The sequence below is a fragment of the Hyaena hyaena genome, unplaced genomic scaffold (assembly GCF_003009895.1).
Source record: "Hyaena hyaena isolate Hyena2069 unplaced genomic scaffold, ASM300989v1 scaffold_835, whole genome shotgun sequence".
Lineage (NCBI taxonomy): Eukaryota > Metazoa > Chordata > Mammalia > Carnivora > Hyaenidae > Hyaena > Hyaena hyaena.
The window spans coordinates 31416-47810 of record NW_024081472.1 but is presented as its reverse complement, the minus strand read 5'-3'; the positions used below and the strand labels follow the sequence as shown (position 1 = coordinate 47810).

Genomic DNA, 16395 nt, shown 5'->3' with positions numbered 1-16395 from the left:
ACAACTGCACCTGCCATGCCAAGGATGGACTTTTTCAAGTCTCTCAGGAACCAGTAAGAGACAGATGTAGGGCCTGTGATGTTTACATCGTATGTCATAGAAAGACTGGATGGCAGTGTAACAATACGAAGAACATGGATGGCACTGTAGCAGGTAGATTGGGTCCCAAAACCAAGTGGAAAAACTGGAGAAGAAGCTTCTGAAATGATCTCATACAGAAGCAACAAGGGCCGGAATCAAGGCGGTGGAAATGGGGATGGGAAGAAAGGAGATAGAGAGACGTCTTTAAGAGAGTCACGACTTGGGAACGCCACGTGCAGGGGAACACAGAGGCGCAAGCTGAAAATGCGAGTGCTTGGACGGTGTTCACCAAGACAGGGAACACGTGTTCCCAGGAAGAGTGGATTTGGAAAGGAGAATCTGGTTTCTGTATCTGCACAGGTTAGCATTTATGGTACGTGTAAGCAATCACAGAGACACGTTCAGAAGGCGGTAGGATCTGGGGCTGGGTGGTCACTGCCGCCCAGAGTAGGTCGTCAGAGCCGGGAAGAGCCGGGCCCAACCAAGGAAAACCGAGGTGGGAGATGGTAAGAAGAGAAGCAGGCGCTGGCGCCGTGCACGCTGTCAGCATCTAAGAAACTGGGAGAAAGAGACTGAGAATAGTCAGGAAAAATAGGGATAAAAACTAGTTATTACAAAATCCAAAGGGTATTGCAAAAGCGAAACAAGAATCCAAGGAACAGAGGGGTCAGATGATCAAACCTTAGGTAAAGCTCACGAGTTACGATGACAGACTTCATTATCTGAAGGACACGAAACAGAGAAAACACTTACTAATTTCCCTACCTTACACAACCACTTTGAGAAGGAGGAAGAAGAAACGAGAGCGAAATTCCCAGTTACATATGAGAAACTGCACCAGAGGGATGAAGTCGTTTGCCTCCGCATCGCACACCTAAGCGTGGCAAACCAGGGATTCACACTAAATGTGGAACCACTCCTTTGCGGACGCAGTCATGACTGCATTTTTAACTTCTTTAAATTTAAAAAAAAGGAAAAAAAAAAAAACCACCTTCAAACATCTAGCAAAGGAGAAAATAAAAAGCAAAAAAGACCTATTCCTCCACCCCAATTTTGCACACTCACTTAAGACACAACCCAAAGTCACGGTCACACATTTGGCACCCTTTATTCCCAAAGGTAACCACTGCCTGGAAATTGTATTCTCATTCACGCTCTTCCATTTTTACGGTATATGAATGTGTTAACGTAAGACAAAGAATATAATCATACAGCTTTGCTTAAAATATGTAAAAATGGTGACATGACTTTTTTCTCTCAACAGTAGATTTTGGAGATGTAATCATTTTGAGGTCTCCAGGACCCCTTTGTTCATTAAATTCCTGTGTACTATTCCGTCATATCAATGAATGAATGCGTGAATGAATATTCTTGCTTATTCTATGATACATACTATAGGGAAGGCAATATGCTACATATGGGAAGAGAGTAAAACCAAAGGAGAGAGTTGTCACGTTTGAAAGATAAGTGCCTTGAAACGAATTCTACCCAGTGGTAAATAAATTGGTTAATTGGCCACCAGTGACAGTGTCCCTAAAGGGTTCCTAAAGGAAAGAGCATATTTTGGAGACAATGAATAGAGGAGAATTGGGTGTTAATGAGTGAAGGCCATAGGAAATTCAGTTAAAAAGGCAGTGCTAAGGCTGGGCTTAGGAAGCTTCCAGAGCTTCCCCTTTTCTGTAGAGGTCCTGGGGCGCATGAGGAGTGTTCTGGTAGTGGAATGACAAGAGCATGTGCTCAGCACAGCCAGGGTACCTTGAATTTTTTCATGAATATTAAAAATAGCATTAATTTTGATTTCAACCTGATAAAGAGGTCCTATCCGTCTTTGGGGGGGGGGAGGGGAGTCATGTTGTGGTGACAGAGGAAAAGAAGGGTTGAAAAAAGATGAGAAGATGGAAAAATCTCGCTTGAAGGCCCATTTTTATCTGTTTACTGGTTTTCATTTCTTTTACAAAAAGGTCAACATTGTTCACTAAGACACTAAATACAAAATATTTGCTCCTAAGATGTTAGAGTTACTCAGGCTTAGTAAGGAGAATTTCATCGTGTGAGAACTACTCTCTTCTCTAAGGAACAGAGCAAATTTACAGCCCTGGCAACCTTTGATGTAGAACTTGAGGGCTCAGCGTCTTCGTTAATCTGTAACAGATCCTGTCTGAACCCTTAGAAGCTTGAATATCCATTAGGCTTTTATTTTCTCCTTTTAATTTTTCCTTTCCTTTTAATTTCAAGATCATGCATTATTGCTTTCCCAGAAATAGAGATAAACAGAGTAGCGTGGATGCAGTGAATAAGCGGCATCAGAATGGAAACGCAGAGATAATACATCTGCCAGTGAAACTGGGACACAAAGTCTTGGCTCCCGTTGACCAGAAGCTACTTTTCTAGTATTTCCAGCATCTGAGTCCTGCCCTGGAAAGACCCTCTTGACAGGTTTAAAACCCTCGTGATATGCAGTTATTTCTGAAATCTTACTTCCTATGTCTGCTTATCCTCTTTTTTTTTTTTTTTCCTTTTTACAAACCCCATTATTATCTAAATACTGCCTAACGCCTTCAAATGAGCACCTATTAATATGCATCTATGTACCCATGGAACTCAGGTGAACCTCCAGGCCTAGGGGCACATTTTTCTAACAGGAAACTAACTGTGCTGTACTGTGCACCCACCTTTGGACTGTCTGGTTTCTGTCTTCTGAACGATAACAGGTGAAAGCACAGCATTCCTGTGGCTTGGTGGCTGGTAGAAATTAAAGCAGAATCTCTGTGAGCTGAGAATGTTCCATCAGTGTATCCCCTGCACTGAGGTTGGGTCTACCAAGTTACTGAGAGGGGGCAACCATTAGATCCAAGAGTTTGTCAATTTACTATCAAATTGAACTACAACATACCGATTATTTTCTTTGAGAGAGAGAAAAAGGGAGCTCACAAGCAGGGAGGGCAGAGGGAGATGGAGAGAGACCCTTAAGCAGGCTCCATGCCCAGCGCACAGACAGAGGCAGTGCTTGATTCTACAACTCTGGGATCGTGACCTGAGCTGAAATCAAGAGTTGAATTCTCAACCGACTAAGCCACCCAGGCACCCCTGGTTATTTTAAATAAATGTCTACATTAGACCCAATCTACCAGTCATTTTTCTAAATATTTTTGAGAGACTCTTTTTTTTTTTTTTTTAACAATTTTAGACTTATAGAAGAACTGAGAAAAAGGTGTGAAGAATTCCCATCTACCCCTTGCTCTCCTTCCCTAGACTCCCCTATTATTAACACCTTGCATCAGATACTCAGGTGTATTCGAGGGCCACACATGAAGAACTCAAGACAAACACAAGAATTCAGTCTTTGGAAATCAGACTGTTGAAGTATTTTACCCAGGGCTCTGTGGCTCTGACAACGAAAGCAAAGAGCTGCCCTTCCAGCTGCTATTCTGACAGCAATCTTAGGAGGGTCTGGGTGGATATGCTTTCAACATATAATTACAGTCTGAGCGATTGTTAATCACAGCAGGTAAAGTTCAGATAACAGCAACAGTTGACATTTAGGGAACCAAAACTGTATCTGGATATTTATCAAAAGTATTAACATGGCCAGAATGCCCCCTATGTGTTTTCTTAATGGGGTGCAGAGCATCTTATTGGATGATATCAAGATGCTCAGAAGAAATAGAGGAGGGCCCACAGCACGTGCTTTCAAACTGATGTTACTGGATCACACTCCACATTGATTAAGACTTAAGGCAGGATAGCTATTCAAGGAACAGCTATCCAAGGAACTGCTACTACAGGTGCCATATGATCAGTGGAATCTTAATCAGTTGGGTTGTTGTGAAGACATCTTATGAAAATAGATGCCAGTGAGTGTACTTGATTAATAGCACAGTTCGTGTGCACGGAGAGAATTTGCTTTTTCGAAAAGCTATTGAGTGCCACAATTTGAATGTGTGTTCAGTTAATGTTAACATTCATTTTGAATGATCTATGAAATATTTTAAGAGATATTTAGTCAAGTGGATGAGTAGTAGTTTAATATAAATCAAGATGCAGTTCATTTTTTTTTCACTTAGAAATATATTATGAAATATATTCAGCTCAGTTGTCACTAATGCCAAACAAAAGATGGCAATGTGTCTGCATTCCTTAAATATGGATTTGAGGGGTCAGGGAATTTCCAAGTATATAAAAACTCTAGTGGCAAAAAGTAGAGAACTTGAAAGAACCCAAAAGACAGTGTGCACAAAACAGCCCACTCCAGTGGTCCAAGTACCAGAGGCAGGAACTCTCCTCCAGTAAGGAGGATTTAATTGCGGGGAACATATTCGTCCTTTAAAATTTCAAAAGAGGAATAAATGGCAACATAAGAACGATTCTGGTCTTTAAGTCCGTTGTTCTGTAACACACATCCCGTTACGTGTTTGTTTTCTGCTTTTAACTGGCAACAGGTACCAAACCGGTGGAGTGAGGTAATGAAATAATTCTTAGAAAAGTGTCTTACCTACATAAGTATCAGTGGGACTGTGGTCATGCTTGTGGGAGAAGGAAAAGTAGGAAAGTTCATTTATTTACATGTGATTCTCCACCGAGATATACTTTACAAATAATTGCATAATCATTGACTTTGCAGACAAAATGTGTCTTTGAATTATCTTGTAAATACAGTGTACAAAAAATAACTAATTTATTTAAAAGTTTAATGTGTTTACACACATTAAGATGCAGAACTTGAAGAAATATTTCAATAGAATTAAAATGCTCTAAAGGCTATGTAGAAGATAAGTAAACTGTGCTCATTCCCCTCTCCACATTAACAACGTTTTCTTTCATTCTAAAATAATACTTTGGAAATTTTGTCTCCCTTTTTCTCCCATGAGAAGCTTTAAATGCTAAGAACTTGCCATTCACTTTTAGAGTAGGGAACCTCAGTTAGTAATTGTGAAAATGCATTCTACACAGATACATGTTTCTTTAATAAAATGCTCTCTACCGGGATTTCAGATTTCAACATTAAAATAGGTTAACGTTGGTAAATAGTAGCTACTTATTTTTGGTGACGCTTCTAAAGCCATTTTTCTAGAAATTTAAGTTTTACGAATATTAGAGCTTAAAATATTTAGTTCATCTTTAGTAAAGCACAGTTAGTAATATAAAGTTTACTTTAGCAAAAACACTTCAGGTATAACATAATTGAAATTATTATTCTGAAGACCATATTTTTACTCAACATGAACGTGCAAAATCAAAATGCCTACTGTAGCCAGACCATATTGAAATCATTCAGTAAAACTAGACGGTAGATACCCTGTTATTTTGTATGACATTTTCAGAAATACATTCCTACATTTGTTTCTATACACGGTCCATACTTTGGAACTTATATTTTTAACAGTGTTAAATATTAGAACACTCTACTTTTTTCCTCACTTCATGAGAAATAGGAAATGTTTTATTTTCATATCCATTTGGGGCTCAGCCTTGTGTACCTACTGAAAGTTCAGCACGGGTCCGTTAGCACCCACTCCTACAGTTGAAGAGCCCATTAGTGACCAGCCTCATTTAAGCTAACGACTGAGATCACTCTGGATACTTCTTCCCATAAAAAACAAACAGTTTAGATATGCATTTATCCACTACTGTAACTAAAAAACTAATGCATTTGAATTGCTACCATATACACACGTACACAAACACATGTGGGAGAGGGGGGAGGTCCTATGTGTGATGGTGTATACATGCATATTTATGTATGCATGTGTATATAGCATATTACATGTTACAAAAATATATGCATATATAACAGTGGAATATAATTGCTGAAACCATCTTTATACGTGCATTCTAGTAGTATTTTATTATATGTCATTCTTTTACATTAAAAATGCACTTCCCATGCCTTGTAATTGATTTCAGGATCAATTGACATATTACGGCTAACGACCAGAAGAACACTGGGTTTCGGTAATGGCAGCATAAATCCCATACTGGCAAAATGAAAATGCCCTTCTACTGTGACCACCCCAGCTCTGTGCCCTCCTGACACTAACATAGGAGTGGGTAGCTTAACTCATGTGTATGTCAGTAGGACGACAACATAGCCAGAATGTACTGTACTGATCTTCTTTTAGAGAAGAGCAATCTGAGATTCAGCCAGGATTAGTTGTTGTCATTCTGTAACTAAACATACCTGCATCTTATTTGGTGGAATGGTACTAAAGCTCTGGATAGGAGATAAAGCAAAAAACAATGATATTGTTTTAGAAAATTGATACTGTCTAAATTTTGTGTGGAACAATGTATGTTTATGATTTTTTTAAATTTTTTAATGTTTTATTTATTTCTGAGCGAGAGAAAGAGGCAGCATGAGCAGGGGAGGGTCAGAGAGAGAGGAAGACACAGAATCCGAAGCAGGCTCCAGGCTCTGAGCTAGCTGTCAGCAGAGAGCCCGACATGGGGCTTGAACCCACGAACCGTGAGATCATGACCTGAGCCAAAGTTGGACGCTTAACGGACTGAGCTACCCAGGTGTCCTGCATACGTTTATGATTAATGAAGAAAATACTAATGACAGAAATATATGGTTAAGTAAAGACTTGTTCTTGGGACGACATGAAATTATCAGTAAGGTAGTGTCCCCCAGGGAATATTGTTCATGAGAAAAGCAAGGTTTAGAATAGTATGTAAGGGAGGCTATCTTCTCTGTAATGGAATGGGGAAAGAATATGTATATGTACATACATATAAATATTTTTCCTCTTTTTACAGAAAGAAACATTGAAAACAAACAGCTACAAAAAGCATCAGCATGCTGAGGACATGGGCCAGAATGAAGTCCTCTGAATATATGTTTTCTCAGAATTTTAACTGAAATCACATAAATGTTTCAAAAAATAAAATTATAAAAAGGCATATAGCATATAAAGTAAATATATTTATATATACTTTAGCAAATATAAAGATTGTTAGGAACAATTTTTTTGTCAAAAAGATTTTAATGCAAGTTATTAGTACGCAGTCAAAGGAGTAAACTGAAAACCCCAGTAATGTTACATTGTCTTTGGAAATAGCTCTGTGACTTTTTTTTCCCCTAAAAATCTGTACAGGTATCTTTTACTTAAAATCAATAGCCTATTTCCAAATATATACATTGCCAACATTTTTATTGTTTTAAATGGTAAGAATTATAAAGTATTGTAGGCAAACCCCAAACATAACTAATTCCCTACAAAACAACTTAAATATCTGTAGGAAAAGCAACATCCTATCTTGACAGACTCTAAAATGCTCAAACACTGTTTCCTTAATCATCCGGCAATTATCATAGTTGTTAACACACAGTTGCTTTATATGTGGTTACTTGGTTATTTGCATGCTGAATGAGAAATTAGCTTAAGACACAGGACGGCAGATAGCACAGAGCATTCAAAGACTTGGTACGAATCAAAAATCCCAAGAAAACTTTCCCAACATGGTTTTTCCTCAAGCTGGAAACATGACCCTTGAAGAAAGTCACAAGGAAGGAGGGGTAAGGGTAAGGCAGTTATTGCCATTCGCAGGGGTGTGGAGAGGGTGTTTGAGGCAGACTATCACCTGAATGGAACAGGGAGAGATTCCGTGGGTCTTGGAGCTCCTGTACAGACTGCGGGGTGGGAGAGTTCCCATAAATTCTCAGAGGTGGCTGTCAGCAAAAAAGTGGCTACAAAATACACATGGGCTTACACTGCTCAAATGTCCCTTTCGGTGGTGCTGTCCAACACATCAGGCTGGCCTTTAAAGCAAGGTATGTCATTACATCATCACACAGTAGGTCTCTGAAACAGCGCATGACCTGTTTGTTCACACTCAGTGCACCCGTTAAGACAGTGTTATGTTCTAACAGTTTGTTCATGATATCGAGTGTGGAAGGTACACTTATTTCCCCTGCACCAAGCTCAGCTGAACAATTAGCTAGTAAGAGTCTTATATACACTCTGAGGTAGGATATTAAGAGCCAAGAATCCTTCTACTGGATGCACATTAAATACAGAGACATTCTGTGGGACATACCAGCATTTTTTAGCTCTGTGCCCCGCAAAGGCCAGTGTAACCTGATGGCACCGAACGAACCTAATCCCAAAGGCCATTTTCCAACAAACAGAACTAGGGCTCCTTGAAAGAAGGGCTGATTCTGAGGGTAGAGGGAAAAATGGGCAAGATGAGCTTGTGACATCTGTTCTTCCCAGAGAAGCTTCAAACTAAAGGGCTCATCTCATACAGGCGCCAACATGAAGGAGCCCCAGTTAGCCAGCTGTGGGGCGACTGCAGGAAAAGAGCACTTGGGGTACCTCACTGAAGGCCGTACGTTCCGAACTTCTACTCAGACAGCAGGGCTAGAAGAGAAGGAGGGAGCCAGGGAGAACACAGTAGAACAGCAGCATTAACAAGTCTTCGATGCCTTTCTGGTGGATTGTATAGTGGAAATTTGTATTAATGGACGCTTTACAGTTGTAGCCGTCTGTGTTTCAGAAACATCAGTAAAGGGGCCTTGGGTGGCTCAGTCGGTTGAGCATCCAACTTCAGCTTAGGTCATGATCTCACGGTTCATGAGTTCGAGCCCCATATCAGGCTCTGCACTGGCAGCTTAGAGCCTGGAGTCTGCTTCAGATTCTGTGTGTGTGTGTCTCTCTCTCTACCCCACCCCCCACTCACGTTCTGTCTCTCTACCTCTCAAAACTGAATAAACATTAAAAAACAAATAAAATTTTAAAAAGACGTCAGTTAAGGTGAACATATGAAGACGTTTCCTATAGAATTGTTTGAAAAAGCCAAAAGTTGGAAGCAATTTCAGTAGTTACCAATAGGAGATTAACATTACATCCACATTATGGACTACTACATAGCCAGTAAACAGCAGAGCATGATGGGACCTATGAAGATATCCACAGTATATTGTTTCGTGGAAGAAGGAAATCCCAGAGTAGTAGAAGAGGCTTATCCCATTTGTACACAAGCTAAACCACTATGCGGTTGTGCAAATAAATGTACTTGCCGTAACATGATAAAAGTCTGTAGTAACAGAAGACCACGCCACTGAGAGGGGTCCCCGTTAGGCTTAGGATTTGACCACACGTGGGGTCGAGGAGGGCAGTCTGAGAGGAAATGCTCACATTTCACTCCATACGTTCTCTGGTCATTTGAAAGCATTTTCACAAGCATGCATCGGCTTTGTAATACATGGGTAAGAACAGAGACGCCCCCTTCTGTGTACCAGTTAGCCTGCTAATTCGTGGGTTTCTCCCCAAGGTGCCAGGCTGCCAATGAGACTTGCCCCACAAATTACATCTGGAGTAGTCACCTGTGCCGATGCCTGCCTCAGCAAGATTTTATTTTTCCTTCTGATTCTGGAGAAGGTAAGCAGAATGATGTTTTAAAGACCGAATGCCAAGGGTCTCTGTCCTGATCAACAAATCTTTCAATATTAAAAGCACATGTACGATGTTCAGATCGCCTTACTCTGAAATAAGTGACCTACGAAGCAGGACATTTTCTACCTGACGGTGGTATTATTTTGAACTTCCTTGTAAAGGAACATACCCATGTCTGTGAACATCCCTTTAATGAAAAACACAAAGACGCTTTTAATTGTTTGACACCACACCGGGCACTAAGCAAGGTAAAGCTGTCTGCCTGTGTTTGTCTAGACTCTACAGGCGGATTCCACGACATCTGTGGACCCAACAAGGAGCTTGATGAGGAGACGTGTCAGTGTGTCTGCAGAGGAGGGCTCCAGCCTTCCAGCTGCGGGCCCCACAGAGAACTAGACAGGAACTCCTGCCAGTGTGTCTGTAAAAACAAACTTTTATCCAGCTCATGCGGGGCCAACCGAGAATTTGATGAAAACACATGCCAGTGCGTATGTAAAAGGACCTGCCCGAGAAATCAGCCCCTAAACCCCGGAAAATGTGCCTGTGAGTGTACAGAAAATTCGCAGAAGTGCTTCTTAAAAGGAAAGAAATTTCACCATCAAACATGCAGGTAAGATATCTTCATAAATCGTATTCACTTGTCTTACTGGGAATAGTTTTCTCAACCCCAAGAGCTGTTGCTTTTTAGAACAAGACCAGTTAACTTCTGGGAGGTGAATTCTCTTATTTTCTAAATAAGGTGAAACTTGGGTGGAGACGGTGTTTACTCCTGAGAGAAGCAAGACAGGAGCCCTGGGAATCGAAACTAGATCCAAGCCCCACACGCGCTCTCACCCTGGTCCCAGAGGCTGAGGCTGCGGTAGTGTGGTGCTCACCACAGGATGGGAGACAGAGGCACAGGACAGTCACTTGACAAGCATTTCCAGAACATCTGAACAATGCTCATCTGCCCCCACCCCAAAATTATGACACCATCATAAGGCGGGCCAACCATCCTCAGTGCAGAAAAGTCTACGCCCAATTTACAAAAGACAGGATAGTGCCACTAATTGTAGAAATGTATCTAGAAAGAAAAAGAGTTAACCTGAATAGTGGAGTTAGGAAAATAAATTAGTATATCGCTAAAGATTACTCAAGACTCATCCCTTAAACATGGATTCTGCCCCCTTCTTCACCAAGAAAAAGAAAATGAGACTGTTGGACTCAAACCCTTCCTGGATTGAGCTACTTCCTCTTTAACCTGAGGGTAAGGTGGTCTGCATTTTAGCCAGATCTGTGCTTTGGGCATTTTCTTCAACATTGTCCGCCATACGGGCTTGACTCTCTTCCACACCTAGGACATCTTCCACTACTTTCCTTTCCCTTCAGCTTATGAGAGCTCCCAGACCCAGACTTCTATTTTATTAGCATCTTTCCGGGATGCTGAGTGTACTTTAGTAGCGAAGCTCGGCCCTCTTCGAAGCTGTGCCAAGACCCAGGCATCTGACATCTGTGTTTACCTCCTGCATCTCTCTTTTATCTAACCAGCTGTAATCAGGTCATGGCCTGACATTCCATGATAACGTTCTACACAAGGTAGCTAAAGACTCCATTGCCAAATTCAGCGGGCAAGTTAGTCTTCACGTAACCTGTCCTTTGTGTGCTTTCTCCTGAGGCCCCCCTCTTCCTTCTGGCTGACCCAACATTTCATTCTCCCGGCTCCCCTTTTAGCTTTCAGACCGTCCATCATCACCCACACTGGCTTCTCTTCTTCCAGCTGACTCTGTAGAGATGATGATAATGCCCTTGCGACAGATGATCACTCACAGGACCTAAAACTTAAATTTCAGGGGGCACTTGGGTGGCTCAGTTAGTTTAGGTGTCTGACTCTTGATCTTAGCTCCCGTCCTGACCTCATGGTTCTTGAGTTCGAGTCCCACATCAGGCTCTGTGCTGACAGCATGGAGCCTGCTGGGGATATTCATAGTCTCTCTCCCTCTCTCTCTCTCAAAATATTTTTAAAAAATTAAATTTCGTGTACTTACAATTTCCCAGCTGCAATAATGTTCATTACTTCTCTCCAGTAAGTAAAATGTCCATCTTTTATCCTCACGAGTCTTGTGTTCCCATTTTAATTTATGTTCCTGACAGTCCGTCCACACTCACATTTTTGCCGCTGCATCAGGGAACTTCAGTGTATCTAGCTGTCTCATGGATGACATTGTTTTCTTCCATTACTGCTTCAGAGGATCTTACAGGGATCCTTTTGTTTTCTTCTTAGAATATTTTGAGCAACTGCATTCCAATTTTATCTGCATATCTACCTCCCGGAAGGATATTTCAAAAATGCAGACTATTATACATACTAAGTCTTATTAAAAGTTATTAACCATTTTGTACAGTGAACCTTGTGAGGGACCCTAGTATATTTAGAAAGCCCGATCTTATGCTTAGATAAGACTAACCAGCCATCACACTTCTCTACAGATTCTTGCATTAATCTAAGAGGAAAGACTTTGATCTTTGTAATCTCCTAATAGGATACATTGTTTCAGGAAGACTTAATTTATGGAAGCTCTCCTGTGTTCATTTTTCTAAGGGTATGCATGTATATGCTGAAGCAAAAAGTATATAATTTAATACTTTGAAAATGTGGACACTCATTTCTTCTTCATATTTATTCCAAAAGTAGGAGGGGAGGGGCCGAGTATATATATTTTTTGTCCACTGCCTTCATCAGCGACTTCCACTGACCGCTGAGATTTGCATCTTTTTAGTAGAGGAATACCGGTAGTCTCCAGGAGTGCATCTGTGCCGAGGCGCGGGGGAAAGGAGCACTTTAGGTGTGCTTTCTTTTCCAGAGCACAGGAAATGAAACTTGCAACTCGCACTCGCAGTGTGTCTGTTGTGCTTTTGGTTTTCCCGCCAGGTCGTGTTGTGTCCCTCCCTGGACCCCCGCCCCCTTCCCGCACTGGACACTTGTCACGCCCCCACGAGCTTCCTCAAAGGTAGCTCCGTCGGCCGCAGCCACAGGGCAGTTTGAGCACGTGTCCTTTCCCCGGTGGGTCCCGGGCGGGCAGAGAGCGGCCCTCCCCCTCCCCCTCCCCCAGACCACCTTCTTCCCGCCGGGAGGGAGCGCAGGTGCAGAGGGAGAGGGGACCGCGCCGCACCAGCACGCACCTGCCCCGTGGGCAGAGACAGAGTGAGGCCGGGGCTCCCCGCTGAGGGCCACCGTCATCCCTTCCGAGTCGGGGTTCCGCCCAGGCACCCCCACGCCTGTGGACTCGGCCACACACCTCCGAGCTCACGCTGCATCGGCCGACCCTTAAACACTCGCCTTCCCGGCCTCTCTTCTGCGTTCCTTCCCCCCGCGAAGCAGAGGACGCGGCAGCAGAAGCTGCGCTCCGTCACCTCCCTCCGGCCGTGCTGGCGGCGGGGCTCTGGAGGCCTCGCCAGGGCCCGCGGGTTTCCGAACCTCAGCCCGGACGCCAGTGAGACGGACGCCTGAGAATAGGCCTCTGAGAGGACAGGTGACTCCGTTCTGCGCACCCGTGGCCGGGCAGCTGGGTCTGCGGCACGGCGGGCCCCGGGGCTGGTCCTCGCGCAAACGCCTTGCTCTCTGTTTTCCCAGCTGCTACCGAAGGCCGTGCGCCAGCCGACTGCGGCGCTGCGAGCAGGGACTCGCCTTCAGCGACGAGGTCTGTCGCTGCGTCCCTTCGTACTGGAGAAGGCCGCCCGGGGACTGAGCCCGCACTCCTTGCCACCTTGGCACCTTGCGGCCCTGGCCGACCGTGTGGCCGCCGGAGAACCGTGCGTGGCCAGAGAGGCCTTCGTGGGACCGTGCGGACGAGGAAGGACAGGGCTTCCCGAGCGGTGTGGACGGCTTGGCAGACACGGACTGGAGCCCACCTGCAGAAGACCTCTTTATAATGACTGGTTTTCTACCAATGACCAAACGGCTGAGGTTTTTGTTTGTTTTTTTTTTTTTCTCTTGTGATTTAAAAAAGAAAAATAATGACTATATAATTTATTTCCACTAAAAATATTGTTTCTGCATTCATTTGTATAGCAATAACAATTGGTAAAGCTCACTGTGATCAATATTTTTATATCATGCAAAATATGTTTAAAATAAAATGAAAGCTGTATTATAAACTGGGAAGTTCAGTCCGTTACTGTCTTACACGAGGGTTGCCAAACTGGATGATACGAAAACATTCATCGCCCCCTGCCCCTCTTTGTTACGTCTAGCCAGAGGTCAGGTTTCGATTACTATGAAAAGGTGTGATTCTAGAAAAGAAAGTTGCACAGGGAGAACATTTGCTATTATGTTTTATTTAAATTCATCTCAATATATTTCATGATTAATATAAATACTGTAGCACATGACACTTGTGAATTTATAACCAAGTGGATCAATAAGGAAGATATTTTACTGGTTCGTCTGCTTAGTCTGTCCCCGAGATAGTTATTCAGCACACTGGGATCATTCATTCAGACTCTTCATCTGATTTAATATCCCTCAGTATCCCTCAAATGGCTTGAAAGCATTTCACTCAAAAAGAATCTTTCCCAGATATTTAACTTCTTCTGACCAGCTAAAATATTTTCTGTAAGCTGAAATGCTCCTATCTAGCACATTTAAAATGCACTGGAGATCATGTTTAAATGCTCATCTGTGTTAAAAAGGAAATATTTCGGTAACACAATTGAAGTGCTTATTTCTTTTTTTTTTTTTTTTTTAATTTTTAATGTTCGAGAGAGAGCACGAGTGGGGGAGGGGCAGGGAGACAGGGAGACACAGGATCCAAACCAGGCTCCGAGCTGTCAGCACAGAGTCTGATGCCGGCCTTCAACTCACAAGCTGCGAGATCATGACCTGAACCGAAGTCAGAAGCTTAAGTGACTGAGCCACCCAGGCGCCCCTTCGTTTTTAAAAGGCATCACGCTAAAATGCTTTTCTCTGGGAACAAATATTTTGGCTACGTAAAGGCAACCCTGTGAGTAGCTGGATTCTTGACAGGATTGTTTCCTGCTATGACATAGCTACTAGCAGTACATAAAAATATTCGGTCCTGAAAGGAAAAGAAAATTCTATCTAGAGTTAGATGGAGATAAGTTTCCTAAACCTTGCAAGTTTAACGAAATCATTTTAAATGGTATAGGCGACTGCCATAAAACAATTTTCTTTAAAAATATTTAAGCAGACTGATGCCCTACACATGCCCTCAGTGTTTTCAGTATTGACTTTTGAAATAATGTTGCACCCAATGTTTACAGAATTCCACTCATGTACAGTGCACAGCTTTAACATCTCATTTATAAATGAAGACTTTTCCTGTATTAAGGGAAGATGATCTTCTGAAATTCTCTCATCATACATTTATGACCATCTTCCTGTCTATCAGGATGGCTCCAGTCTTCAGGCAGAAAACACATGCGTTGTACATGCTGTTCCAGCCAAGGTCTAGGTTATTTTCAAATGTGTGAACAGCAGTAAATGATAGTAGTAAGAATACCAAAGAAAAAAATATTAAATGTGACAAAAGCTATAGTTTTATGAAGATTTCTCCACAAGAACAAATTCTGGGATGATTTTACCCAAGGAAAAATGGAATCAAAATAAATAGTATCTTTCTACCTGATGAGACAGAGTGCCTAGGGCAGAAAATCGTCACCATCTGTGGAATTCAGCGGAGATTCAATTCAATCATTTTCATCACATTTGAGCCAAGAATGTAAGCAAACAAACATTATGTAATGTCATGGCAATCTGGTCAATCCTTTATAGTTTTGATACGTGTAAAATATATTGATATTTTAGCTAATCGAGGGGGGAAAATGTTTTCTAGTTTCAAATGAGCCCCCTGAGGCCACGTAAAGAGTATGAGAACCTGGTTCAATGGTCACCATCAGCTTTAAGAAATCTGAAGTATGTGTTGACAATTAGTTTCTCAGAATATGTGACTAAGCCAAAAGAAAAAAAAAAATCTCAAGGATAAAGATGAGAAAATACTAGAAGCTTACTGAGATACTTGATACATATATTCAAATCCCAGAAAGTTTATACACAGAGTTTTATGTTTAGAAAAAAACCCCTGTATTCTCAGTCTAAAAGACTAATGGGGAAGGGGCCCTGGCTGGCTCAGTCAGTAGAACATGTGACTCTTGATCTCAGGGTTGTAAATTCAAGCCCCATGTTGGCTGTAGAGATTATGTAAAATTAAAAAATCAAAAAAAAAAAAAAAAAAAAAGCAGTTGTGTAACATTTAGCTTCCAGTTTTTGGGGGTTTTCTTGGGGGGGAAGGGTTTGAATTTGCTAGCTGCTTGAGTCAAATAGATTCCGTTATTAGACTTTCTAAAAATAACCTTTGTCTTCCGCATGCATACAACTTGTACCAGAAGTTTGAGGGCTGACCGGAAGCGGCATTCACTGGCCTCCCCAGAATGCACTCAAAGACAAGGAGAAGGGGTCATCTTTTCCGGGGCCCCTGCTCTGGTCCAGTGGGAGACAAGAAGCAGACACAGCAGGAGAGAGAGCCTATCCTACAGTCTTGTTTAGCACGTCGCCCGACGCCAGGACCCTCCTTACTTGGGTAACCTGGCATGGTCACCAACCCAGGAGGTGCTGGGCAGAAAGCTGAGTAAGGTCTCTTGCCCCCACCTTACCTTTGTGACCGCACTGCCCCCAAGATCTGAGCTTTCACTCACAGACTTTTCAAAAGATGTTTAGGGACTTTACCTTTTGAACTGCAAATGAGAAGGAGATTTAAAAAAAAAGCTATTTCACTCTGCTACGGTGGAAGAGCATTAACTGATTTTTATAGAGATGAATTCTAGAAAATTCTGAATAAATCCACTATGGTATCCAAGAAGGGCATAGAGTAAGTACTTCCAGAGAACCATTTAAGGAAGTCGGTAACATGTTTTATAAAATAAT

The 16395-nt window shown here is 42.2% G+C and overlaps 1 protein-coding gene across 1 annotated transcript in view; it reads left to right on the top strand.

Moving 5' to 3' along the window:
• Nucleotides 1-13455, top strand: part of VEGFC (vascular endothelial growth factor C) — a 108387-nt gene extending 94932 nt beyond the window's left edge. Inside the window, exons 7-9 of the mRNA XM_039219795.1 lie at nt 9355-9461; nt 9753-10086; nt 13087-13455. Of these exons, the coding sequence (XP_039075726.1) occupies nt 9355-9461; nt 9753-10086; nt 13087-13201 (556 nt within the window). The 3' untranslated portion in view covers nt 13202-13455. The remainder of the gene's footprint in view (nt 1-9354; nt 9462-9752; nt 10087-13086) is intronic.
• The last annotated feature ends 2940 nt before the right edge of the window (nt 13456-16395 follow it).